The sequence below is a fragment of the Haliaeetus albicilla genome, chromosome 3, assembly GCF_947461875.1.
Source record: "Haliaeetus albicilla chromosome 3, bHalAlb1.1, whole genome shotgun sequence".
Classification (NCBI taxonomy): Eukaryota; Metazoa; Chordata; class Aves; order Accipitriformes; family Accipitridae; genus Haliaeetus; species Haliaeetus albicilla.
This window is the reverse complement of record NC_091485.1, coordinates 3,564,592-3,592,345: the sequence shown is the minus strand read 5'-3', so window position 1 is coordinate 3,592,345 and position 27,754 is coordinate 3,564,592. Positions and strand designations below refer to the sequence as shown.

The 27,754-nt window shown below is 42.2% G+C and overlaps 1 protein-coding gene across 10 annotated transcripts in view; it reads right to left on the bottom strand.

Moving 5' to 3' along the window:
* The window catches only part of FHOD3 (formin homology 2 domain containing 3), a 393,264-nt gene extending 367,198 nt beyond the window's left edge, over positions 1–26,066 (bottom strand). For 5 of the 10 annotated variants that reach the window (XM_069778696.1, XM_069778703.1, XM_069778704.1 and 2 more), the window contains exon 1: positions 25,536–26,065. In XM_069778696.1, the coding sequence (XP_069634797.1) occupies positions 25,536–25,700 (165 nt within the window). In that variant the 5' untranslated portion in view covers positions 25,701–26,065. Of the gene's footprint in view, positions 1–25,535 lie in introns of all 10 variants that reach the window. The other 5 variants (XM_069778694.1, XM_069778695.1, XM_069778698.1 and 2 more) reach the window with 2 other exon arrangements.
* Between the last annotated feature and the right edge of the window lie 1,688 nt (positions 26,067–27,754).

The window sequence follows — 27,754 nt, the reverse complement described above, 5'->3', positions numbered from 1 at the left end:
TTTTCCTAACCACGATGATAAAGAGCTAGCTCTTTTCACCTTCGTGGTTAGGTACATCTTCAGCGGAACAGAAAGGAGAGCAGCCATAACAGCATCCTTTATTTGGAAGGATATACAGCTTTTTGGCCGATAAACAGGGGATGCCTACAGCTGACACGCTCTCATTACCGTTTGCCTGGAATTACTGTGAAGGTATCCAAGGAAATGGAAATAATCTCTAAGAAGGAGATAGGTCAAGAAAAGGGAGAGGAGAAGTGAAAGGATTAGCTTCAGTGGGGTTTATCATCTGAGGAATCTTTTGTTCAGAGTGTTTGTATGTGTGTGTAGGAGAAACGCCGAGTTAAAAATCTCAGAAAACATTCATTTAAAGCTAAGTAGTAGTCCAGAAAAGCAAAAATTATCAAACAATTCCATCTGGTTTCTTTTGTACTTCTGTTAAGCTGGAAACTGCGAAGTAGTTCATTGAAAAATATTTTTGGAAGTGATGTAGCAGAATGAACCTATGACTTGCAGCCTTTTATTCTTAACGCACGTCCCTGAGAACAAGCTTTCTATTAGTATCCTCCCTCCACCCTGCTTGAACAGTTAAAAGACACAGGTTGTGCTAAGGATTTCACCATTGCTACTGTATCTGCATTTGGGACACTGCAGGTTGCTCACTACCCTATCACAAAAACTAAAATACTGGACTCCGGCAGAACCTCCCACACCATTTACAGAGGTGCAGCAAGCACACAGTAAGCAGTAAATGCAATCTATCTTCAGCAGTGGTGCTTTCACTGACACAGTGGTTAAACACCTACTAGACAATATACCACAAAAAGATACCCATCCTTAACCTAACATGCAGATTGCATTTCCGTCCATATGACTCACATTTGCACCCTTTTAAAAATAATGCAGCTGGAATGTCAGTCCTGAGATAAGCTGTACTTAAAATAAGTATTTGAGGGAAGAGGTTATTTGCATCTATAATCCCTCCTCTACGAAAAGTCAAAACTACAGAAAACAGAGAAAGTAGAGACAATACACCAGGCCATCTGGAAACCTGGAGCAGGGAGTTTTTAAGGAAACCAAGAAAACTTCAGAGGGAGAGGAGTGGGTAGTAGTTCTGAAACGACTGCAATTCTGGCAAAATTCACAATCTTTTGAGGGCCAAAGCACAGGAAATTTGGAGCTATGAGAGTCAAAGATAGAGTCAGGAAAAGCAACAGAAAGCCCAAGGTAAATTGTCTTTTGTTATAATCAAAACTTGATTCAGAGGCTTCTGGTTAGTTATCTGAAAACAACAACAGAAAAAAACAAAAAATACACAACCACAAAAAACCCACACAACACAAAACCCCACACTAGCACAAACCCACGGGTTAAGATACAGGAAAATACACTAAACACATTCACACCAAGGGTTTGTGTGAAATACAAAAGAAAATAAAGCATGGCAGGATTACCAAAGAGAACATCACACACTTGTCAATAGAATAATTTTTCAGACACGGCCTGAATCTTGGAGGTTTAAATGAAAGATTTTGTCTACTAGCAATATTCTAATGACTACAGCCATCAATTCTTCCTAATACTTAGACTGCCTCTTAAAGGCTTAATGTTTCAAAACCAAACGTCAATTGTAAAGTCATTAAAAGAGCATGATCAAAAAGTTTAAGAGAATGAAACTCAATACAAGAACACTGAAAAAAAGGTGAAAATACACATACCCTGCAGACTCTCTTCTTAACTACAACTTCCAGATTTTATAGAAGCTTGAGGGGTCTAAAGTCAGATTTTCTTCCCTTGAGCAGAATTTATTTGGCACTTATGCTTCATCATTTAATATATTTTTTAATCATTCATTTCTTGCTTGTTTGATTAGCTGCCAAGCAGTTTCAACCCCCAGCTTTGAAACAGTTGTCTAGACTAGAAAAGGCAAACAAAAGAGAACCTCTGCATTCATTAGTATCACATCTGAACAATACTGAAACAGAAAACCACACTCTCCAACGCAGTTACAAGTAAAAAATAAGTTTGTAAGGAAAGAATGAATGCAACATTACTAGTCCTCTCTCAACAGTATTCATTCCTCACACTCTGATCACCCTGTTTCAAAGGGCATAGGAGAGAAAATAACGAGAAACAAATGGCTTTAGTAATAAACTCCTGATCTATTTTCCTTGGCAGCGGACAGGCTCTGAATGGTATCAGCAAGGACTAGATGATGCCATAAGAGAACAGAAAGACTGAGATAGGTTGAGAAAAAGCAAGACAGGATTGTGGTATTCGAGAACAAAAAAAAGTCAATTATGCTCTTAACCTTTTTCAGAACAAAGGAATAAATAAGTAAAAGAAATACAACACTGTTTAAAAGTGAGCCTTAAATACAGTGCATAATGGGCCAATAAAGCTCATAATTAGAGTTCAAGGCTTAGAGATCAAATGCAATTAAATACTTCTAGGAATAGGAAGGCTAATTTCTTTTAATTAAAAGCATATAAAACATGTAGGTTTCAAGACATCAGCCATCCAATATCTATTATTTAAATAGGTCCATTAGGGTGGTACTCGAGTATCCCTTCTAAACTATCTGGTATTAGCTACTTTAGATCGCTGCCATAGTTATCATTTTCTTCTATGCACGTAAGAACCACAATGTATCTGTACTTTGCCATAAGCATAAAAGCTTGTATAAACCAATTCACTTGGGGCCCTTGTTTTCAGTGCTTGCTCCTAACATTTTTTTAAAAACATTTGACTACCCAAAGTAAAACACAAAGAGTGGTTTTGATAGGTAACATGGGTCAAACCCACTAGGACTGAACATGGTTTTCTGCAGTACTTGATTAAACAAACTTACAGGTGTCTAGCCTGACGATTCCAAATGGACTTGCCGGCAGAAAAGATGTTGGGAATGTGCACAGACACTTACAACACCAAATGTACATGGCACCTAAATGCCATCATCAGCCAAGTTGGCACTTGTCAATTTTAGAGCCAATAGCACCGTGCACATACTTTAGCCCTCTGTCCGGGAACTGCAACAACTTTCTTGTAGTTACTTTTAACACAGATCACTTTGACAATCTACCTCATGACAAATGGTTGGGTTTCCCTGCAATGCAGCTGGGCACCAAGCTGTAAAAACAGCCCGGGAGCAGCTGTCTGGAACTGTTTGATGCTGACTTGCCACCAAAGCCAACATATTATGGAAGAACAAACCCTTAGATATCTGGCAATTAGCGAGGAAGGGGAAGACACTGTGGGCATCTTTTGGAGACTAAGCTGTCAAAATTATTTTAGAGATGCCTTAGTGGATTGGGGGGATCTGGCCTTTAGGAGTATGCTCTAAGGAGCTGCCCTAGACTGCACATGGCTCTCTACTCCCAAATTAATTGGTGTAACATTTTGTACTATAGATAAGCCTTGATAACCATTTGGTTGAATTTAACTGCTCCTCACAGCTGCCTGTAGCAAAATAATTTGGAATACCCTATCACGTACACATATGTCCGAAGCTGTATGGACTAGTTGGTTAGGTATTTCCCAGAAGGTGCCAGAACACCATAGTCTTTCACCTCACAGAACTAGGGACTTCCCAACTCTGTGGTGGAAGACTGTTCTTTGGCAAAAAAAAAAACCCAAAATGCAATAAACACACTGATTTATGTTGTTTGAGTTGAACAAGAATGTGGATGTGGTTTATGAAGGGAACATGGCTGCATGTAGAGGAGACACCTTTAATACTAAAAGTTGAAAAGAGTTTGAAGGTTTTCACATGGAGAAACATGCCCAATACCTGCAGTTTGAAACAAAGCTAGGAGTAATTTTAAAGCAGTGGGAAGAGTCACACTTCCCACAGCAGAATCAACCCTAAGGTGGTTAACCCCCAGTCACACAGCAAGCTTTTGGCACATTCAGAAAGACCAAATGTTCTCCCAAGCCTTAGATCAAGGCATTCATCACAAGCCCATCCCTCCTCCCCAAACATGGCCTTTTGGGTACTTGCTGCATTCTCAAAACTCTAGAAACAAAAGTATATGCTTTCTTCTGACACAAAAATTAATTATATACTACCTTATACTAGAAAAAGCATCGTGTTAACTAATAACAACTAAGAAAATAGGTTTCCCTTCCACAACGTAGCTTTAATCTCATTGAAAAGTATCTGGTTCAAATAAAATGTAAAACCCTCCTCTCTGATAAAAACAGCACGCATTTTGAGCGACTAGTAGGAAAGGGAGAGACAGGTATGTCTCTCGCTTTCCATATTCCCTCTATAATCATGACACAGTCTCTCCACTGACTTAAAAAAAAAAAAAACACAACAAACAGTAGCACAGCCCTAAAATACAGATACAAGTAAACAACACATTCAAGAAAAAAAGCATAGCCATTTCTCTCTCTCCCCCCAGTACTACCGGTACTTCTTCTACAATTTTACTACGAATTACAGCAAGAACTAATTTATTTTCAGTATGAGCTTAACCACTATTACACCACAAAAACATAGCCAAGCTTTACCTTGGAGCTGTACCTATTCATTCTTCCAGTTTCATTCACTATGGGCAAACGTCTTGCATAGCTCACACACTCCAGCAAGAGTGAGCTACAATCAAAAACTCTGAAATACGAAGCGCAAAGTTCTGTTTTATTCATAGTACTTTTGTTTGCCAATTAATTTGAAAGCAATTCTTACAGTGGGAAGAGTAGCTTGGCTTAGTTAAGCTGCCGTCTTATACTACATAGTAAAAGGATGGAGGCAAAACCCTTATGTAAAAAAAAAAAAGCATAAAAACAATTGCAGTTTGCAAAGCATTAAGGTCTTTGGTGCTATTCTAACCTCACAATGCATACACCGGTGTAACTTTATCGGCTCCACAGGGATGATGTCATCTTCTCCAACAGCGTGTCAGTGAAATAAGAAACAGGTCCCTTCAACATGCAAGAAGGCCCAAACCTTTTGTTTGGTTTTCAGTGCTTAAACCCTCCCCTGTTGATAAACTAGCCCTGCTCTATTTAAAAGAGGGAAAAAAAGGACTGAGCGTTGGGGACGCATTCAAAAGGCAGTCCATGAAAGAGGAAAGAGTTTTGAAATTCTCTGCAGGCGCTTTGCTGTTGTAGTTGGATGGTGCATGGCCATGGCAACCCTGGGCGCCCCAGGGCATCCCTGTGGCTATGGAGACCCATGCTTCTCCTGACTCCGTCCCTCTGGCTGAGCTTTCACTTCCTGGAGCAAAACATAAATTTAAAAAAAAGAAAAAAAAAAATAGGCAAGAGGGAACATTGAAACCCATCCTGGCAGTGATCCAAAGGAAAAAACCCAAACAAAACACAAGCCAACAACAAAGATCCACAGATTGGAAAACTGCTGACAACCTAAGTAGTAGGAAGTTTCTGATGATCCAAAAGCCATTGTGAAGCCCAATTAAAAAGAAAACAACAGCTATGGTTGTTCAGCTTGGCCAGGCAAAGAATAGCTGACTCAATCATCCTAAACCAGGAGAGGAATGCACCTTTTTGTCATGCATGAAGAAGGTTCAAAGTAAGAAATTAAAAATACACTTTTCCCCTCCACAAAAAAAAAAAAAAATCAGAAAACTTTTTCTCTAGTCATTAATTCACTGCAAAGAGCAACTATGCATATGAGAAGACATTCCTACTCTTTCTTCCTTTTTTGAAAATGGTACTTTAATGTCTACAGCAGCAGTATTTCAGGCTGGTTTTTTTGTGTCCTTTTTTTTCTGAAGCATTTCCTTGCTCTTCGCTGGTAGAGTGAACATCCTGCTAGCTTTTAAGTTTAAACACATGCTTCAGACAGTTTTCAGGTTATTTGGGTTTAGACAGAGAAATAAGCCCCAGATGTTTCACCAAGAAGGTTTTCCACCAGGAAATTCATGGCCCTTCCAGATGTCTCAGAAACCTAATAGACCACACTTATTCTTCCTACATGGCAGCCACGAATATTTTCTTTCCAACAAGTTGCTTATGGGATTATTATAAATGTATCCAGAGGTTATGGGTGCAGACTGCACCAGATGGATTTAGGATCATTTAACAGAGCTAGCAGTAATTAAGTCTTCCTAGTCCTTGCATCTTAGAATTATTTTGCATATTCTCTGTCCTTGCTTGGCATACACTAAGGCAAGCAAAATTTGACAGAATGAATATAAATAAAAAATACACAATCTCTATTTGCAATTACATGAAGTAGGTCAAAACGAGGGCTTGTTTCCATTTCTATAAGCCTTCTAAATTACTATTTTGAGTAGATGGTCTTGCTGTAGCTTTAATGATGTGAAGACCTATAAAACATCTTTTAAGTAATAAGATGCATAACCCCTGATGGTTATGATTTTTCAGTAGCCAGTACATCGTGTCTCTCTGCTTTTCCTCAACAGGTAACTTTCCAATGTCTTGTAGGCAATAACTGCTGCCTCTTTCTCCCCACCAGCACAGGGACTAACTGCCATTGCTAACACTGTCTCTGTACCACAGTGATGAGCCATCTTCTCTCCCAAATTGTTTAGCATGTTAACGTGATCCAGTTAAGGTATCAGCAGGTGTTCCCAACATCCAGGTCCAAGAGCTCCTACTTCTATTTCAGACCTGAGGAAAGGCTCACATACCCATCTAAGAATGGAACACTACTTTTCTTTGTAACTTTGTCTTTTGCTTATTTTAGACTTTTCTTTCCTCAGAAAGCAGCACAAGAATTCTAAGCAAGCAATGCTGGAAAGAAAAATTAGTATCACATGCTTTTTCTTAAATAGGAAATATGTCAGCTGCCATCTTGGGCAGCACTATACAAGACTGGGTTCACAAGTTCATTTAACATACTCTCGCCTGATTATTCTAGCGGCAACATCTCCCACTCCTCATAGATATACAGGCACAATTTCCAAAGAAGATACTGGGACTCCACATGGCCACCTGTAGGGACAGACAGATTCTGTGCACACAGATTTCTCAGATGGCCAAAAAAATACATTGGGAAATAGCAAGCAGGAAAAGATGAAGGTTCTGATGTGTAGGAAGCAAACAAAAAAGTAAGTGTCCTCTCTCACTGGAATGAGAGACGGATCTCATCATAATCATGGCTCATTTTCACCATAAGCCCAGCTCTTTGACAAATCTGCACACACAGTCATCTTCAGTACCTCCTGCATCTCAGACCAATGTAGAAAGCTCTGGCAATCTAGCTTACAAGGATTTGCTTAGAGTACATAATTTTGTTTAGCTCTGAAGGCAGTTTGTTCTTGTCTCAATTAGCTGTTTTCCCTGAACATATTCAGCAAAGGTAATCTTTTTTTTTTAACAGAAAACAGAATGACATCTTTCTTTTTTTCCTTAAAAAGATTAATTCTAAGAAGTCATATCTTGAGCTGTTACTAGCAAAAAATTTAAATGTCTTGATTTTATGTTTATTGGTGCACAAAACATTTTTAGTACAAGAATGAAATCTACAATATTTCTCCTTTACTCTCTTATTTTCCAGTTAGACATAATGTTTATGATACGAATTTGCACTATGTAATAAGAAATTGCACTGATGAGTAACTGCAAGCCCTATGCACCAATAGAAAAGTTAATACACACAATTCATTTGTCCTGACTGCCCTTCCAGAACCATATGAAAATATTGATTACTAGTGAATAAATATAGTCCTTCTTTAGAAACAACTTATTAATAATCGGAGTAGGGGATTGTAAACAGCCTACAGTATAGATCTTGCAGTCAATTTCTACTATACTTTGCAATTGTTATATAAGTGGTAACTTTGTCCTTACGCTGGAGGGGAAACACGACACAAAGTTCAACATTGCACACAAAAGCCAGCTACACTGCAAATACATGACAGACAGAAATCCTGCAAGCGAAGCTTTGCTATTTAAACTTACGTGGGATCTCTCACCCCCAGCATTAGGCTCCCACCATTAGCTTTGGCAATGCTGGTTTTCCTGTCTGTAGTAGACCAGGGGAGCAAAATTCCTCCTACAGCGTTTGCAATCGTGGCCACCACAGGCACTGGATCCCAAGTTTCAGGACCTTGCCCGGTCTCTGCCTCCCTCCTAACCCCTTTGCTACAGTCAGCCTAGCAAGATGGTCTGTGACCACAGGCACCCAAAACGCCAGAAAAGCCGAGGTTAGCGGGTCCTGGCACAGACGGTCTCCGTCCCAAAAGCAACTTCCACATCTCCAGTCTCGCCACAGGCTGCCTGGACGGAGGCCAGAGCAGCAACCACCTCATCCTCTGTCAGGCGACGATCAAACTGTGAGAAACGGTGCCAGGCTATAAAGGCACGGCTGGTGGCAAAGGAAAGGAGAGAGCCCACATGAGAAGGGTGTAAGGCCACTTCAAGCTATGTAACACCTACCTTTTTGTTTGGGTGGTTTTTAATTAATTTGAATTTTAGCAGACTCACTTCACTAGCCCGAGTTTTGCTTTCAACACCTGATGTGGTCCCCAGCAACCTCCCGTTGACTCTTACAGGAGAGGCGGTCAGAGGCCAGCCTGCAGCACAACCAGGGCTCCTCTGGAGAACTAGAGCATCAGTGGATTAAAGATTTCAGCCATTGGGCATGTGCAGTAACTTTTTTACCCCAACGGTACTGAGATAGTCTAGATTTTAAAGACTCTTGTGCACCTTAATGGCCCTGCGAGGTGTGAGGGGAGAGGGGTTGCCTGCTAAGCAAAGGCAACCGTCCAAGCAAGGGTGACAGAAACAGCTCTCAGGCACTCGGTTGGGTGAGACGCCGAACCAGAAAACTGAATCCATAAAACAACAACAAAGCTTACGTAGCTTTAGGGCACAGAGGGTCACGTTGCAGAAAGGCCTGTAAGAGCACCTCAGCCTATAAATGAAAATACAGCATGTCAGGGTCTGACCCAGGCATCCCTGCTTCCCTCCCGCTACAGCCTTGGCTGGAATTCAGCATCAGGTGACACAAGTCACACTTGAGAACAGTGGTACGTTTAGAACAAAATATTCAAGAGATTCTTTTCCCCTAGTCATAGATCTTTTTGGTACACTATGATCATCTTCCAAAGAGTGTAATCAAGACATTCAGTAATTTCCATTCCTGAAGCATCAGCCCTGATTGCTAAACAACGGTGTCATGATAACAAGCTGACCCTCCTTTGGGCGGAAAAGAACAGCGGTTGCTGAAACCTCAACAAGATGCTAAGAGAAAGGAATCTATATGCATTACTGTCTATGGATAAACTTGTGCCGAGAGTACTTTTGGTTTACAAACTGCTCTGCTGAGTTACCCTTAAGCATGTCAAGCTTCACATAGCTCTGTAATCTTCAGTAACATTTTGTTTGCTTGCAAACCTAAAACAATTTTAAAAAGATGTAACAAATCCCATGCAAAGCCTATAGCAGTTGCAGACTGACTGTTATACAAGCCTAAATGATGTCTCGTGACAAAACAGCCATTCCAGTACCAAGCAGGGTGTATTTTTTTTTCCTGGAAAGACAAAAAGCAGCAGAACTATCAAGTTCAACAGACAAGTACAAACTAGAAGCTGTTTAGTCTTATATTACAAATACTGCATAATTTGACAGCATGATCAAAACATGCTAACGAAGGGGTAACAGACAATAGAAGTACATAATCACAAGAAAAAGCAGGATAAAGGATGCATATCAGCTGGGCTCAAAAGACACTAAGTGTCCGTTCAGTAATCAAATAATATCTACAATATGTTTGAAAGAACTACCTTGGTTTTGAATAATAAAGTAATTACTGTAATTTACACAAGGATAGTGTTACCACAGAAACCTACTGCTTAAGCCATTGCTTCACTATAAAGAGCTCTTGGAAAAATAACATTCAAGAGTCCAGCGGAGCTGCACATTAAGGCCATACTCATGGCCTACTAGTCCACTGCATCCACTTCAAATGACTCAAACTTCCAAGAAAAATGCCTCCTCTAACCCATATCCAGAAAACCTCAGTGGCGATAGCTAAGCAACCAGGAAAATGGCTTCCAAGTACCAGTCATCCATCACTGTGCTATGGAGACACACAGGAAAATACCAAAATTACTTACGGTAAGGTCTGGTGTGGAGTCAAAGTATTATCCAGCACTGTGTCATCAAGAGCATGGAGAAAATATCCTCGTCTCTGACAACCATCCCATTACAATGTGGTAAGAAAGACTAAAATTAACAAAAACATATTTGCATTGAGAGCACCTTACACATCAAGAAAGTCTCCCACTATGCATGCCAACATGGTGCGTTCACTCAACAACAAGTATTTTTGCAAGCAAATCTCTTCCCATCATTCATTTTCTATGGTCTCTCCCAAAAACTAAGGGTAGATCAAAAAAAATCTTGTTCCTAAATAAGATTAATGTGATATTTTTATTTAGGTTCCCATTTGTATGTTCCTTCTTCACTTTCTTCCAACTTAAGTGACTTAAATTGCTACAGCAAAAATGTATACTGTTTTTTAAACCGAGTTCCTACTCATTAATACCATTCCAAATATCACTAGCATTCTAATAGGAACCACAACAGTTAAAAGGCTCCTAAGCCCATTAAAAAAGCACATCCCAAAGGCAAGTCTCATTAACACCTTCCCTGCACGAACTACATAATGCAACATGCCAAAACTAGGGTGATAGCAGCCTGTGTCATATTGTCAAACGGTACTGCTGTCCTTTACATTGGATTTCTATTTTTAATACAAATGTGGAATAGTCCACTAACATTTAACAGGGACAACCCTCTCCTGAGAGATAAGAAATGGAGATATAGGTCCCTTGAGGCAAAGGAGGAGACTAAACATTGCTAAGAACTCCCGTTTCTAAATCAACTGCCTAAGCAGGTATTGACATCACTATCTTGACAAATTCTGTAAAACCCTTTATCCCAAAAACTTTTCCAACAAATATACAGTTAACTACTTCCAAATATGTGAGGTTTACACTTAAGAAAAAATAGTCCATCTAGATACAGTTTTATTGCACTAACTGGGCATTCTTAATACATTGAACTAGTATATTAAAGCCATAACTTAAACATGTTTCATCTAAGATACCTTAAAAAGACAGTTTTCCTCACAGCAAATTTAGACACCTGCTGTTATGACAGTGATAAGACTGAGACATAAGTATTTTTCCTCCAGACCAATAAAATAGCTGGATACCAATTCATTTGTGAAATGAGTTGTGAAAGTTCTCAGGGACTGGCTCATGTATAACACTTATTTCAGGGAACCTGGAAAGACTTGGTATTTTTTGTTCCAAGCAACAGACATACTTCAACCTTATTCTCACTTACAGAAGCTTGAAGTAAAATAATTCCCCTGCCCCCAAATCATAAAATAACACAGTAAGTACAAACCTATTTTCTCCTGCACAAGAACAAAACAAGGTGTCAATAAAAGCTTGCTCATCAGCTTAGTACTTTGTTTTCCTTTGTATGGCTATAGGAGGCTATGCTAAGGGCACAATATAACACCCAAAGGAAAACTGCATAAACAAAACATTAACTCTAAAATCTGCCAGCAGCAACACTGGTATTTAAACTTCACGCCAATTTTGCCATTAGCAGACATTCCGCTGAAGAGCTTCTCCTGGAATCCCAGGCGCCGCTCTCCTCCGCCCACCCACCCGCTCCTGCGCCCAAAAAGCTGACAGCCCACGCTCCAAAACCTCTTGTGTTTCTGAGAAGAAGGAATGGCTATTGTCCAAGAGTTAATACAGGAAAGAGAATATTTATTTTGCATTCCCCATTCCGCCACAAATGTACGTGTGCGTCCAAGGGCAAGGTAGGCTTTGTCTGTATTACAAAGGTTTTGTTTGTTTTTTCCTTTTGCACTAGTGTAGTAGCTCTACCAGTTCTACCCATCTGTGTATAAGGGCTTCAAAGCTTTAACTCTCCTCAACTTCAAACAGAACTCCTCACTCAATGACATCAAAAAATTACAAGTCAGATTTATGCTTCCCAGTGCAAGCATCTCTGCAACTAACAGTACATGTTTCCCAACTATAACAAAGGAATATGGGCATGAGTACACAAGGCTTTGAATATCGGGTTGTAACACACGGCTTAAATGTAATTTCATTACTAGCTTATCTTTTTGTTAGCACTGCAGGTTATGGTGACACCCTTTTCACAGACAGGCCTCCAGAAATCGCTCCTGAGAATCAAGAAGTTACAGTACTATTATTTCCAGGTTTTAAAGTAAGCTCTTTTCTTGAAAAACTACAGCCTCTCTCCAGGCTACCTCTCTTCCACTGTTACTTCCAGTGGAAGAAAGGAGCAGGCCCTGGTTACTTGAGACAGTTGTCCCATGCACAAAATACCCATCACCATGGTTTGATCCATCAATAGCAACAAAGTAGTTATCATCAATGGCCAAAATCTGTCTCCTCGAGGAGGCTGACTCACAGTGACCTGCAAAGTACCATCACTTGTAAACTGAGCTTCAGCCTTCTGCTACAGTGTGGGCTGCAATACTGAAAAACATCAAGGGGAAGGGCAGGAAGAATGAGGGGTGGCACAAACAGTGCTTTGCTACACAGGCCTTTGAAATTGCCCAAACACCTCCATGTGTTTGTATAAACATTCTGTGACTCCGTAACAAAACCAAACACAGTCATTAGCTTCAATAGCATCTGATTACATAAATAGGTCTTTGTTTCCATTAGTAGCTCATAAAGATGGACACTAATATGAGCACCACTCAGGTCATTGCCCACTGGTGACAGCTTTACTATCGAGCCAAAATACGTTCCACTGCAACAGCAAATATGAGAGTCAAATTCCCTGGTAGGACAGGCACAAGGTTACACAAGTATACTGGCTATGGTAAGAACACACATGCCAAATCATTCATACACTTCCACAAGCAGCTAATTACAATTTCTCACAACAAACCCTATCAATATTTAACAGAGATACCTGAAAATAAACAGGGGTTTCAGTTTGCTAGAATAGATTCTCCTGCAAAGTGTCTTGACATAACACCTATTCACAAAGTTACGACTGACAAATTGCAGCCTACGAGAAATACTAAATTTGGCTAACAACCTGCTCATGATTGTATTCCTGTTTCTGGGCCAGGAAAACTTTATAGACCTTCCCTCTTTTTTTTCCTTCTCATGTACAATCACCCCAGCTCCATCATCCTTTGGTTCTCTTAGGTATCTGCTTTCAGAAATAACTCAAACCATAGAAATACAGCATGAGATGAGTCACTTTTAAACTGTCAAACAGCCAGCCTGTTAAAAAGTAACACACGGGCATGACTTCAACTTCAATATTAACCTCCGGTGACTCACCTTACAGAACACACTTCAGTCTTGAATCGACTTATTTAGAAGGCATGGTCAAATAACGAGCATGAGGCAGGTGTAACATGGCTTTGATTGCATCTACATATACACACAATCATCCAAGAAAGTAATCTTTTTACAGTAATTGTTTGTAGTTTATTCTCCCTTCCCTGATTCCAACAACTAAACACAGAGACTGAGTACTTGGCAGCCTGCATCCGATGCCACTTCCTTCAGAAGAATTCACTGAGGAAAAGGGGGGGGGGGTTTGAGTATTTCTGCATTCTTCAAATTATATTTTATAAGTTGATGCTTAATTATCTCAGATTTAGATTATTGTTTTTATTTCAGGAAATCTAATTTGGTGGATGAAAAACATGAGAGCATAATTTTAATCAATCTCCCTTGAAACTTCTTAAAATAACACTAGCTGATGACTACTCATGAGATAGCAAGCTATTCTCCCCTCGTCAGCTGCATATATCTTTCTGAAATAGTTGCTGGAATATCAGTGACAAACCATAACGACATAAAGGAGGTAAATATAGCTTAGATTACACTTCACCGAAAAATATTTCTAATCTCCTTTTTGTCACTCAAATCACACCTAGCTGTAATGATTTCCAAATGCTATGGGCTGCTACCAGTGGCTTTCCCACAGAAGCAACATCAATCTAAAGCATGGTTTTAAAGCAAGAGCATTCTTTCAGCAGCCTACCAGGACTATCAAAGAATTTAATGCAGTAGGTCATTTATTTGAGGTGTAACTATACTAGCCAACTTCAGCAAGTTAAGAGAATACCTCGCTCAAGATAAAATCCTAGAAGTAGCTGGACAGCATTCTGCCTATTGCCTTTGTCAACTTTTAATTATGCCACGTCACCAACAAACTGTCAAAGAAGAGCACAACTGATAGCATAGAGCACATTTCAGTAAAGCCTATTTTTAGCCTGCAATTCAGTCAGCACTCTTACACCAGCCAGGATTAAAGCCCAAGACAGCCACGTTACTGTATATAGGCCAATGCAATTACATGTTGAAACATGTTGAGAGAACGTGATGGTAAACTGGAGTCGACATTGGGAGGAGCAGCACTAGACAGACAGTTGCTCTGTGCTAGCGGATGTCTTTACTGGCAGAGCATACACTTGCATCTCACCCATCTCAATTAATAGTCCACAAAGGAAAATATTAAAACAAATGACAGTTTCATTCCAATTCCTTTCAATACGATTTAGCACTCATGAAAGACAGACAATGTTTTGGCAACCTTGAAAATCAATATCCTTTTACATTCACCGGCAGCTGCTCAGATGACTTAGCTTTGTCAACGCTAAAGCAGCCCACTTCAATCCTGCCCTGAAAATACTGCCGATGAGGAGACAACTCAGTCCTCACCTTGCATGCTCCTGAACTCCTGTGCTGAGGTAGCAGTTACAGGACCTGTTTTGAAACAGCATTTGCAAGGATGCTTTTAAATACCTGTCTTTCGTAACACTGAAAAACATAAAAAAAAATTTTAATTCTTTTCTTCAAGCCAAGTAGTTTTTATACATTCAAGTGTTAACTCTTTATTAAAAATGCTAAGGTCTCACTGTCTTTTTAACCTTGAGGAGTCACATTTTGAGGCTTTTCCCCTGCAACTAGGCAGACTTTTTTTAAAAAATGAAAACACTAATCTTGCTGTGTAACAGACAGCTTCAGACTTAGGACCTATAAGACCTTATGTTTTGAGACTAACAAAACAAAACAAAAAAAGCAACACCACAATGTCCTCTGGGATATAGCTAAATGATCTATCAAACAGTAATGAATTTCATACACTAAAACTAGAGCTGAATTCTAATCAATGATGTGAGGAAGAGTAAGACTGTGTTTCATTACCAGTTTTCCAGGACCATTAATCTTTTTTGACACAGCTTCTGAACACTAGCCTAAACAGTATTCTCTTTCTCTTCATCTTTGTACAGATGAACATTAGGAGATGTTTTCTTCAGACCCCTTGACAAGAGAGAGAGAAAGACTACAAGGAACATGTGCACATTTTGAAGACTTTCAAGCTCAACACACATATAAATTAAGGAACATCTGATTAGCAAAGAAAGAATATAGAATATCTGCATCTTGAGATAATTCCCTCCATTATTGCAAGCTTCCACATTTCAAATTTACTACAGGTGGGTGTTTCTCCAAAGGGCTTTTGAGTGCTGATCACTTCTCTTCAGCAAGTAAAATAAAAGCACCAGAAAAATTGAATTCTAAGAATCTGAATAGTAAGTTCAGAAACTCAAAGATATGGGTATACCCTAGGCTTAGCATGAATTCACATTCGTAACTGTGGTGGCTTTTTTCATCCACATTTCAAAACCAAGAAAAAAGTCCATCAAGAAGATGGGAAACCTAAAAGCTTAATTAAGTAGCATCTGAACTGAGAAACACAGCCTGAGTCTCAGAAACTATAGCCCTTTACATTGTAAACAATCACAATTTCTTCCACCACTTTCCCCGCAACATTCAACTTCATCAGAAAAATGGCTCATTTTCCTTAAGCCAAAATTCAGTCTACAAGAAGCTTAACTACAGTAACACACACATAAGGCAGCATAACACCCAGTAAAACCACTATACAGTAGCTGAAACGATGCTGCAGACAAGTTAACTTTTTAATTAGGCTTAAAAAAGCAACAACTGAATTCAGCATCTAAACAAGAACACATTACCATCTACAAGGCAAGTATAACAAACCTAAACACATTACTTTAAATAAGTTAAGCTCAATTCTGCTCAAAAATGTGGAAAGGGGGCATAAACAAGCAAGTATAACGTATTCCAATCTAAAATGAAGGTTGCATAAGACAGGAAGGGAATGCTTGGGTCACAGGCAAACAAACCAGTGCATACTAAATCCAGAAGAGTTGCACTTCTTTCTGCCTTGTACAGCCACAAGACAAAACATCTCATGTATAATAATCATTCCAGAACAAAAAATTTTCAGTGAAATGAGAGTCCTTCAACTGTGACCAGCAATGATCATTGCAATACATTAATCATTTAGAATAGTAACACACATTAAATCAGTTACGTCTGTCTGAAATAAAATACCATGTTTTACTTACACCCTGCTTTCCCACTTCTGAATAAAGCCTGCCTACCTTACTTGTGACCACTGGAGAATTACAGGCCTTCTGTATTTGTAAGAGAAGCTTGACTCAACTGGCAGCATGATACAGAGTACTTGAAAGAACGATGAAAACAAGGAAGAAACACATGTAGAGATTGAAAAGCACAAATAGCGTAATTTGCCCTAGCAGTACCTTTTCTCCCTCAGGGACACAGTTTTTCAAAAAACACCCATTTTCAGATCACATTACAGTTTCCTAAAAATATACCTAAAGGATTTAAATGAAATGTGCTTCATGAGGGAAACTTTTGAAATTCAGAAGGCACTAGCCTTAGGACCAACACACTTTCACAGCCAGACACAGGTGAGTCTGCAGCTCACCTGCACTCCTTGGCACTCGCCACTCTCAGCCTTCTCAGTCCTTGCACCCTTTTGAAAGAGACCGAGTTTTAAAAACAAACAAAACAAACAAAAAAACCCGCAACAAAACACACAGAGAATCCTACAAATCACTTACTTTTGATAGGCAATGGTCAGCCACAGAGGCCCTCACTGCCTGTGAAACAGAGCAGCACAAACAAACCTCACAGTTTCAGGAATCTCCCCTTTCTTCCTAGGGTCACAGGACATGGCACCATTTTTTTTCTCCCCCTTGTTGCTTATTCCTTCTTCTTCACCAGCTGCTCATCACCTTTAATTGCTCAGGCCATGCAGGATTGCTACACCTCTCAGGTGCAAAGAATAAAGCTCAACAGGTATCCTTAATTCTCTGCCTGGCAACCTAGAAGGGTCTCCCCCTCAAGAGACACCAAGACCTCCCATAAAGAGAGCAGAGGGCTCCAGATTTTTGCAAGCCAACTCCCTCACAACACTAGAGATGAAGAAGAAAGAAAAAATAAAACAAACCCTTTATGTGTGGAGCCAAAAGCCATGCTCCAGGGAGAGCTGCTGGAGTATTGTAATAAACAGAGGGTAGATACGAAGCTCTTTCGATTTCTCCACTTCCCATAAAATGCCAAGTGCTTCCAAGTTCTAGAAGTATATTTATGTCTACCCCACAGCTAGAATGGGGTCATCACTGGTGCTTTGGAGAAAATTCAGAACTTCTGTTCCACCCTGACAAAAAACAGGCACAAGTCCCCATTTGGCATTTCACTAGCACAAATGAGATTCCAGTTGGTGTTCTGGTTGCACGCCCTGCTATTGTGCTCTTTCCTTGCACAAAAAATTGTTGCTGGAAAATAGCCTTGTAGTAATGAAGTAAGAAAACAGACAGGATGTGCTTTATCAGCTAGTTTTAACTTGCATATGACCCTTAGATGAGCAACCTAGCTGGCACAGCCATGAGATCTAAAGCTACCTCCTTTGCCAGCCCCCAGATAACACCAGGTGGTTCATGATGAACATGCTGAGCAGCAGCACCAGAGAAAGGCCAGGAACTTCATCTTCTTGCTGATAACACAACCATCAGGAAAAGCTAGACACAAAATCCCCAGGCAGCTCAACAGCAGCTGAAACAGCTACTTTACTTCTGAAGCTGTTACATGTGGCTGCAATAGTATATTTACAATTCTAAAGAAAATACTTATTTTCTCAATTTCACTTACAAAGGTTGAAGGGCTCATTAGTAAATCTGAGGCAACTACCTTCAAAGAACAGCACTGAAATGTCTCGTATTTTTATTTTTAAATCAGTATCAATGTTACTTACAATTATCTTTTAACTGGCATAGTCTGTAGTTTCTAAAAGCAGAAGATAGCGCAGAAACCAAGATGACGGCATAACTTTCTTACTTTCCTAAATAGGGAAATACAAGCTATCTGCAAGTGCTTTTCATTCCAATATAATCATGCATGTTATGTACAAGAGGAAAATTGTATTGCTTTATCTTATCAATAGACTTAAAGCAATACAACTGGTTTACCTACACAAAGCACAAGTTACAGCTTATTATTTTTGTGGCTGATGACTATAAAGCTTCAAACCATACACACCCCTCCACTACTGCATGTAATCACACGTACCTGACTTGACTTTGTAATACAACTTATTTATGCAGTTTTTTCTCATCTTCCTGATATCAAGAGTTTAACTGTTAGTAAACACAAGGCAAGACTAAGTCTCATTTTCTTTGCCTTAAAAACCACTCTAGAATTACAACTAAAAGGAGATGAAGCTGCTTTTCCAGTCACCCCACTCTTTGCTAGTCAGCCTACTGAGCACTACTATGTAAAATGATGACCGATATGACCAAAAGATGAATAATAATGCATTGCCCTTGTTTAGCAATAGTGACTAGGCATCCAGGATCACAATTAGCAGTTTTCCAGGACTTTGTAATTCAAGTAAATATCCTACTCACAAAACGGATAGAGGGTCAGTTTAGAAGCATGACTACTAAAGTCAAGTAGTCATACTGAAAGTAAAGGAAAAGGTCTAAGCCTTTTTCTTTCTTTTTTAAAGCATTCTTAAAATGCTGGGAATGACAGAATTACTTCTTATTAAGTGTTTGGAATTGGAAACTGCAATGCATTTTTTTAATATATATGTGTTAAGCTGATGACATGTGGAAAGTGAACTTTCAAGTCTGTCTCACCTTTACTTCAATAGTTTCATATGTCAGATGGTTGCAGATGTTTCTAGGTAGCTGGGCCTACTAGAAAGCTCACTGCTACTTTTGTCCCAACTTGTTCCTCTGCTAAAAATATGTAACAACATTCCTTGCTGTCTTATTAATAACTGTAATACAATATAAAGTTAATATTAATATAATGCAATCCAGGTGGTGTGGAAAGTGATGACAGAGGTGTAGTAGCTGGCACTCTTTCCTCTGAGCCGGTAATGAAGTAGTATCTTACACACCCTACTGAGATAGCCCCAGCCCAGACCACTCAGGTTCACCAAAAAAATACTTGACACGTTTTGAAAGAGTAGAGGTACCAACCTGTCCTGGCTCAATTCCAGTCAGAGAAGTGGACTGTAAAACCAGGTAGCGTCATCATAGCTGATAATGTGACGGATGGGTGACTTGCAGCCCGACTGCCTTGCGTACAGTTGCACAAGGGTTGTAATACCTATCCTCACAACCCAGTGAGTGAGATCAGGCAGAAACAAATGGGACGCCCATTTAGACCCTAATTACTGGTGAGGTAGGACAGCTGTGCAAGCACTGGAAAGAGAAAACTCTTCCTCAAAAGTTTTTAGAACCTTTGTTCTTATTTGGGACAACATGGTAAGAATAGGAGATCACAACGTGCCAGGTCCCACATCTTTGACCATTCCTCCACCACCATAGATGCAGACTGATGTCATCTTAGCCTCTTGCCAGCTGAAGCCATTAGCAATCTTCATACAACAATTCTGGAACAATTTGGAAGAAATGAGGTACCTACACCTGGTTTTGAAAGAAAACATCAAAATTTGTAACTGCAAGTACAAGACTTGGAGTATGATAACAGCAAAGTCTAACTTCTTCCTATTCATCTCCTTTGATTACAAACCTCCAAGTAAACACAAGGTGATGCAAGTTTCCAGAGGCTGCATCTGACCAATCTGTGATTTCAAAATTTAGCGGTACCCTGAGAACTACCAGCACGCTCCCTCCCATCATTCTTGACACTGACCTCTACAAAGACTCTTGAGCTATGAGCAGCCAAACTGAGAGACTTGCAAGAGAGGAGTGTCAAATTCAGGAATTAGATCTCTGGGATAGGTCTGCTCCCCTTCTCTTACAACACAGCTTTTAAGACCAGATCAAACAACTGAACTGAACTGTAACTTGCCCCAACTATAACTTGTCAGAAGAACCTTGCAAGAATTTCAAATACCTCTCATGTTAAACGGCCAGAGATAAAGCTCAGCATTTGACAGTCACTTTGTATCTGCTGTATGGGTATCTCTGCTCCCACACCGCAGAAGACAATAAGCTGCTGCAGACCAGGCAGCTTTTCATGGTTGTGCTTTTGGGCAGGTATTTATGCTCCCCCGGAAGAGTGTGTTTCACACAAGCTCTGATGCAGCTTGTGCTTTCAAGTCAGAAGACAGAGCTGCATCCTGCACCCTCTGCCCTCATAAATACTTCCCTAGAAAATTCAAGCACACACAACCACTACAGGGTCAATCTCTTGAAGCACGGGATTTTGTCAGCTCCAGAAATACTTGGCTAGATCCAGAACACTTTGGAAACCTGTTGGAAATAACTGTTGTGTGAAATCCCCTCTTCTCTTGAAGGATGAGAAAGGGCTGATGTTCACCTGCCTGAGAGACAATGTGAAAAACCTACGTGTCTTAACAGCCCTCAACTAAAATATTCCCCAGTCCTCAGCAGCGACACTTGCAGAAGATATCAGCCAGATTCCCCTGCCTGCGGGGGGTTCATCTTCCCCGGGACAATGATGATATTCCAGTTTCCGTCTTCTATTCTTCAGCTCCTGTGAAGAGCATAACAACTAACCCAAAAAATGCTCTCTTCAGAGAACAGCTGCTCTATTTACCACTACTTCCAGCAGGATCAGGATCCAAACCCTCCTCCCTTCTTCTGCTTCTCCCCAGCCTCTGTGCACCAAGGCATTTCTTAACACCACTGTGCTTCAAGGAAACCCAGGGAAGAGGAGCCAGTTGGTAGGTTTTCTGCTCTCAGAAAACCTGAGGTTGATGCCAGGATACAGCCTGGCACTGAGTTCAGTGCCAGAGCGGAGCTCCATGCCAGGACACAACCTGGTGGAACAGCCCCTGCTATCAGTTTACATCACACCATCCCTCCCGAGTCAGCCCTGGCTTTCATCTAGGGCTAAATCACAGCAACTGAAGGTGGGAATCTGGATGGCTTCTTTATGAATGAAACTCCCGAATCCCTCTAGTGCTCATTGGAGTTATTTGCTCATACCACTGTTTTTTGAATGACACTGTTCCTAATTACAAATTCTTGGAAGAGATTTAAACACAGAAGTTGCCTCCAGTTTTCTCAGAGGGAAGAGGAGGTCAAACCAACTACCCTCATAGCACTATATCTCCCCTTTCCACCATGACCAGCAGCACCCCATACGCACTGTAAGATTTTTTTGGGTTTGCATTATTACGCAAAGTATTTCAATCACATTTTCTTGATAGATTCGACAGTCTGATTTCCTATATTATTGTAAACATGTATTTCTTACAGAGCTGCCCCAATGCTGAGCAGTACTGTGGAATGTGAAAACAGAATATGGCAACATACTCAGCATGCTGTAATTATATGAATAAGTTATAATGAAGAAGATCTCTAAAAAAAGCATACCACTTGACATCGGCCATGTATATATATCCACTCTCCTTAACGGCCCTGTGTCAGCAAGTCAGAAGTATCAAGTAACTCAAAGCAATTCAAAACCAACAAACCCAAAGTACCAAATTAGATTCAAAGAGCATTATTGGCACTGGGCCTGAGCCACAAATTTAGATCCAGTTCTGAATTTTCCCAAGGTTCACAGAAATGGGCAAAAGGGACATGTGAATTCAGAGTCCAGACTAGATCCAGTTCTCATTCATACAACGGACAGTAAGAGAGACCTAAAATCCTCAGAAACAAAGCAGTAAAAGCCAAATCCGAAGTGGCGCCTTGGGCAATCGAATCAATGTAAGCAACCCAAAAAAGCTCTGCAATGTGGCTTAGTTACTCAGCAAGAATTTGTAGATGTGGCTAAAAATACCATAACAGAATTTGTGGTACTTCATTGCATTGGCAACTAAGATGGTGTGTCATCGCCCAGCACCCGAAACCATGGGGGATACCCAAAGCAAGCGTTCCCGACGGCAGTGCCCTGCCCCGGGGGGTTCAGTTCGGCACCGGGCACGCCTGCTGCACACACAAGGCAGAAGTGATCGCAAGCCAAGGTACAGCAAGCTGCTTCATCCAGAGATAAGGCTGTAGGGAAAGGTGTGTGCACAGAGAGAAGCGGGGAAATAAGGGGGAGGGAGGCGGTTCCAATCAGACACCTAATTCCAAGTGAAGGAAGGATTGCAGACACCTTTCTTCTCAGTTTTCCCTGTCAACCAATTTAGGTGCTCTCCCTCATCCAGATACTTGACGCATTCAGGGCGGTAAAGCCCATCCTAGCCAGTATTCATGGAACTCCGTTGCCTAATTTCACTGCGCTCCTCCACGAGGATCTAAAAACACTGTCAATCAGAAGACACTTCATAGATCCAGACTTGCATCCAGACTGAACTATACTTGTAAGTTTAAAGAGAAGAAGTAATAAAACCAACATATGAAATCAAGTGTCATACTTCCAAAGAACTGGACTAAAGAAATGCTGACCTTTGGAGTCAAAACTATAATACTTGCTGGTTACAGAAAAGCTACTAACGACATGCTATGACGGGTCATAGCATTTTTCATTTGAATTTTAAATGGTTTTCTTAATAATTGTTTATAATATGTAACTTACAATGACTTGCAGTATACAAGTTATTTTATTAACTACAAAAAGACCATCGTCACTACAAACTTCAACTCAGCAATGGTGAAATCTGACACGCACTGAAGTGAGCTGGATTCTCGCTACCAACTTCACTCTCTCAAGTACATCCCACAGCAGAACACCATCTACGAGGAGATGTACAAACCAGCCCGTGATTTGAAGGCAGCAAGTTGGCACCTCTGCTCAGAAAATAAGTGAATATTCATCCAAGTCAAACGAAGATAACTTAAAAACTGATGAAAGAAAACTAGCATCGATCATTCAAACTTGCTGGCAAAAAGGCCAACACTTTATAAGATTTCAGGAATGATTTAGACATCAGCATTACTATGTATTTGAGCTATGAGCTCCTACATCTGTTTCAAGATATTTTGCTCTAGTCACCATCAAGATACTAAATGGACCATCAATCCACTAGCTCACTAATTTTCAAAGCAATTAATCGATCAAGCCTCAAATACGTCAGTGTGAGCTGACATCTGAATTTCAACCTATGCTCTGCTTTGACAGCTGCATTCCTCCGAGATCACAGAGTTTGTCCTGATCTCTGGGAGAAATGGAGCAAAATCCTTCTCGGTCAACAAATGTGGTGATCTTCTAGAGAGCAGGTAAATACAGTCTTGAAGAAAAGCTGCAGAAAGAATATTCCCACCTCCAAAAAAGAAAATGGAAAGACTATCCTTAAAAAGCAACAAATCAGTTGGTTCTACAAAATCACACACACAAAGATGTAATGCCAAACATAGAAAGGTTGCACTAAGTGCAAGTGCACACAATGAACTAAGCTTTCAGTATAAGTAGTAAAGGTAAACAAGTCTAATCAACCCTTTTCTTCCTCCTTCTTTGTAGAAGCTAAGAGAAGGCCAAGAGAGGTAATTAAGGCACTCTAGAAACAGGCCCTGGTTCTGCAAACACAAAGGTAACTGTAACCACGTAAGCAGATTGCAGTGAGCCTGCCCACATCATTACAACAGCAGAAACAAAATGTTTGCAAGAGTCAGAACCTCAGATTAACACATCACTGGGCCAGGACTTCCCTTTAACAGAGCAGCTATCTTTCATAGCTGGGTTTACAGCACCTCTAGAGACTTTGGCCATCTTTCATCCAAAGTCTGCAATCCAGTTTCCAAACTAATTAAACTTGAGAAACACACTGCACGCTGAAACACAGGGCAGGAGTTAAATGTGTAGAAGTGGCCATGGATTTTGGGTGGCTCCTAAGACACTAAATGGGGGCAAGGGGGGGTGTTGGTTAGTATAGGGTTATTAAAAAAAAAAAAAAAGCCATGGTTATTAAAAAAAAAAAAAAATGCCAAGACAGTATTCAAAACAAAGTAAAAGCAAAACACAACACAGTGGAATACCCTTGTAAATGATGTTGAATTAACTGCAAATCTAGATTTTAAACTGTCTTTTTATTTACTTCGTTAGGTGTCGGAATCCATCGGGCCCTTCTTTTAATTAGCTCTGACTCAAAAAAAAGCCTCCCTTGAAAACAATGGGACCAGTCTCTGAATTGAGGACGACTGAGCACATGAAAACAGAATTGACCCAGCGCACCAAGGGCTTCCAAAGGTTTTGTGCGTTAGGCAGAGCTCTGCTCGCTGGATGCTGTATCCTTGGCAACTATTATGCGAGAAACCGTTCTCCAAATGCAAAACTTCTGTCTGCTCCAAGAGCTTTTCTCTGAAATACTTTTATGGGCTTCTGGACACCCTTAAATCTAAGGGCACACACAGCCCTTTGTCATCTTCCCGCAAGCTCCCAAGAGCAAGATATAACACAACAAGTGATGTTAAGAGACCATTTTCCTCCCACTTTATCAGCGAGCAAATAAAAGAGTTTTACAACTTTTACTTTGTTTTCTTTTCTGGGCAGAAAAAAAGAAGTGGGCATTTTTCCTTTTTTCTTCGGTGCGCTCTGCAGAACTAACGTGCAGATACAAGATAGTAATGAAAGGACGATTATTATTATGTCAATCAATGGCGCTGCTTTGAAAATTCAAGTATCATGCCCGGGTGCCCGACTTCAAGGGCAGAACTACAGATGCCAGCCTACGTATTAGAAGAAGTATGCGAGAAGAGATAGGTAAGATTTGACAAGGGCCGTGGCAGCAACGCGCAGCAGCTCTTCGCGAGCAGGACTAGCGGTACCAATCGTTTCAAGGGCAGCAGACGCACTGCTATTTTTACCAAAGCCCTGGCTCGTTAAACCTTACCACAGCAAAGCTCAGCTCCTGCCTGCGCGACCGCGCTCCTCGCAGCTCGGCTGTCCTTAGACACCGCGTTATTCCTCAACATCCCCCAGATATTCAGAAGTCGCTAGCGAGGGACGGGCGCGTAATATTCCATACCCCACCAAGGGCTTCGGTTTGGTGGGTTGTTGGGTTGGTTTTTGGGTTTTTTGTTTTCCTCCTGAGGAAAACGGAGAGCAGCTACAACCTAACGCAGAGGCAGTAGGTGCCCTTGAAGGCGTTTGGGAACACACGAGAGCAGCGGGGCAGCCCCCCCCCCCCCGGGGGACCTCTCCCGAGGATTTAAGGAAATTATTTAGGCTGCCAGAGCCACGGCCAGCGGTCCACGGGGCTGCTTTTCGGCTCGTCTCCCCCGCTTGCCTGCCCCTTCGCCCGGTCCCATGCCCCCCCCAGACGACCACCCTCCCCAGTACCTTCTGCGGGGCGCGGAGGAGACGGTGCACCCCGGCCAGCTGGGTGGCGAGGGGGATGTCCTCCCGGAACGTGTACAGCGGCGGCCGGGTGGGCTCGGGGAAGTTGGTGCTGTTGAAAGGGTCGGTGTCATCCAGCAGCTGTACCCGGCACACCAGCGTGGCCATGGCGCATCCATCCACCGCCGCCGCCGGGCGCGGGCGGGCGGCGGAGCGGGCACACACCGCTCCCCCCCGCCCCCGCTGCCCCTCTCTCCCCGCCGCCTTGCCTTGCCCGCCCGCTCCGAGTCACCGGCGCTGAGGCGCTGCCCTCCCGGCCGCAGCCTTCACCGGGCTCCCCGAGCCTCCGAGCAGCGCCGGCTAACGCCTCACAACCCCCGCGCCTCGGGGAGGCGGCCCATGGCCCCCTTCCCCGCCGGGATCTACTGAGTGCGGACGCGCTTCAGGCCGCGGAGCGAGGGCAGAGCGGCGGCGGCGGCGGCAGCTCCTCCATGCCCGGCCGCTGCGCGCCGAGCGGGCAGCGGGACTGCCGCTGACCGCCACGGGCAGCCGGGCAGAGGGCGGCCGGCGCCCCCCCGCGGCCACCGGCGATGGCGCCGCCCACCGCGGGCAGCCTCCTCCCCGGCCTGAGGAGGGACGGAGGGCGGGAAAGGGAGTGCGGCCGCGATCCTCCGGCGGAGGGGGAAGAGAAAGCGAGGGGGGGCGGTAGCCCCTCTCGCCGCGGCTAGAGGAGGGGGAGGGAGTCTGCTTCCCCCTCAGGGACGAGAGGACCTTCGCCTCAGGGCGGAGTAGCGGTTGCCGGGCGGGCGGGCACCCCGTCCCGCCAGGACCCTTCTGTGAGGGAAGGGCTGCCACGGCGCAGGCGGGGTCAGCCCCTCACAGGGCGCCGGCAGTACGCTTCTAAGGGAGCTCGGCGTTGCTGTCGCGAACAACCCGAGTGTCTTAAATCTGTGGCGTGATGTTTAGCCGGTTCGAAAAAAAAGGAAGCTTTAAGGAATACCTGCTTAAAAAAAAAAAAATTTTTAGAAGCTGACTGGGGTATTCGACCGAGGTTGTTGTGTGGGCTTCTCCATATTGGCAGAAACCCCTCTTTCCCGGTAGGGTTGTACGTACCCCGGGGTTCGTTTGGCTTCCATATTGGCAGAAAACCCTCTTTACGTACCCCAGGGTTCGTTTGGCTTACAACCCCAGATGGGATCCGCACCGGGGGCTGCCTGACCTTATGCCTCATCTTTTTCATTTTGCCTCAGGCCTGGTTTTACCTTCTGGAGGGAAGACTGGGACGAAGCGGCGGGCGCCTGGGGCAGAGGACGGCCTCGCACGCTTCGAGTCAACTCCGCGCCGCTTTTACGGGGTCTGCCGCCTCGTCTGTGGGGACGGAGGACGCGCTGGTCTCTTCGCTCTTCGGGGCAGGAGCAGGCACGTGAAATCAGTTTACGGGTGAAATACGGAGAAAGAAGGGTCTCGCTGTCCCACGGGGACAGCTGCATTCCCACAGGCTGAGCGTCTACCCGAGGGGATGTGCTGTACTCTACGGCCGTGGTTCATGGCTGACTATCCTTTCGTCCTTCGTGGAGAGGGCTGTGGGACAAGAGCTGTAGCACTGTGAGAAACGGGGGATTTATCACAGAAATTGTATGTCTTCGGCAAGGAAGCATGACCTCTAGATCATAGTGTTTGCATGAAGCTACTGCTTCCTCCCCAAATGATTACTGGTTTGGGAGTAATTGTCAGCAATGGGACAAAAGGGGATTTCTGTCCACACACGGTCTGTCCTTCTGTTCCCGTTATTCTCAGGACTAACATCATAATTCAGTTTTGCCTGCAGTTATACGTATCCTCAGAAAAGAGCATCCAGCATAATGATTGCTAAAATCAAGAAGGATTTTAAAACTCAGAAGCTGTCTTGTGGTTTCAGACATTTCACAGCTGATGTTTTGTCCACTTCTTTTTTTCTTTTCCCTCAGCTTGGACAAGAAAAAGGGCTTATGGGCTGTCTCACCCCCTTTCTCATCTCTCTCTCTCGGTTGTGATTCTCATGAACCACCAAAAGTTACACACGCTGAAGTCCTGATTTTGAGTTTTGTATCTAAGCAATTGAAAATTCATATTTTACAAAGAAATGTATTTTTCTATCCGCTTTAGTACCGACAATTTAGCTTCTAGAGAAAACAGTACTGCTGCATATCTGTCTGCTTATCTATGTTGTGCTTTTGTCACCA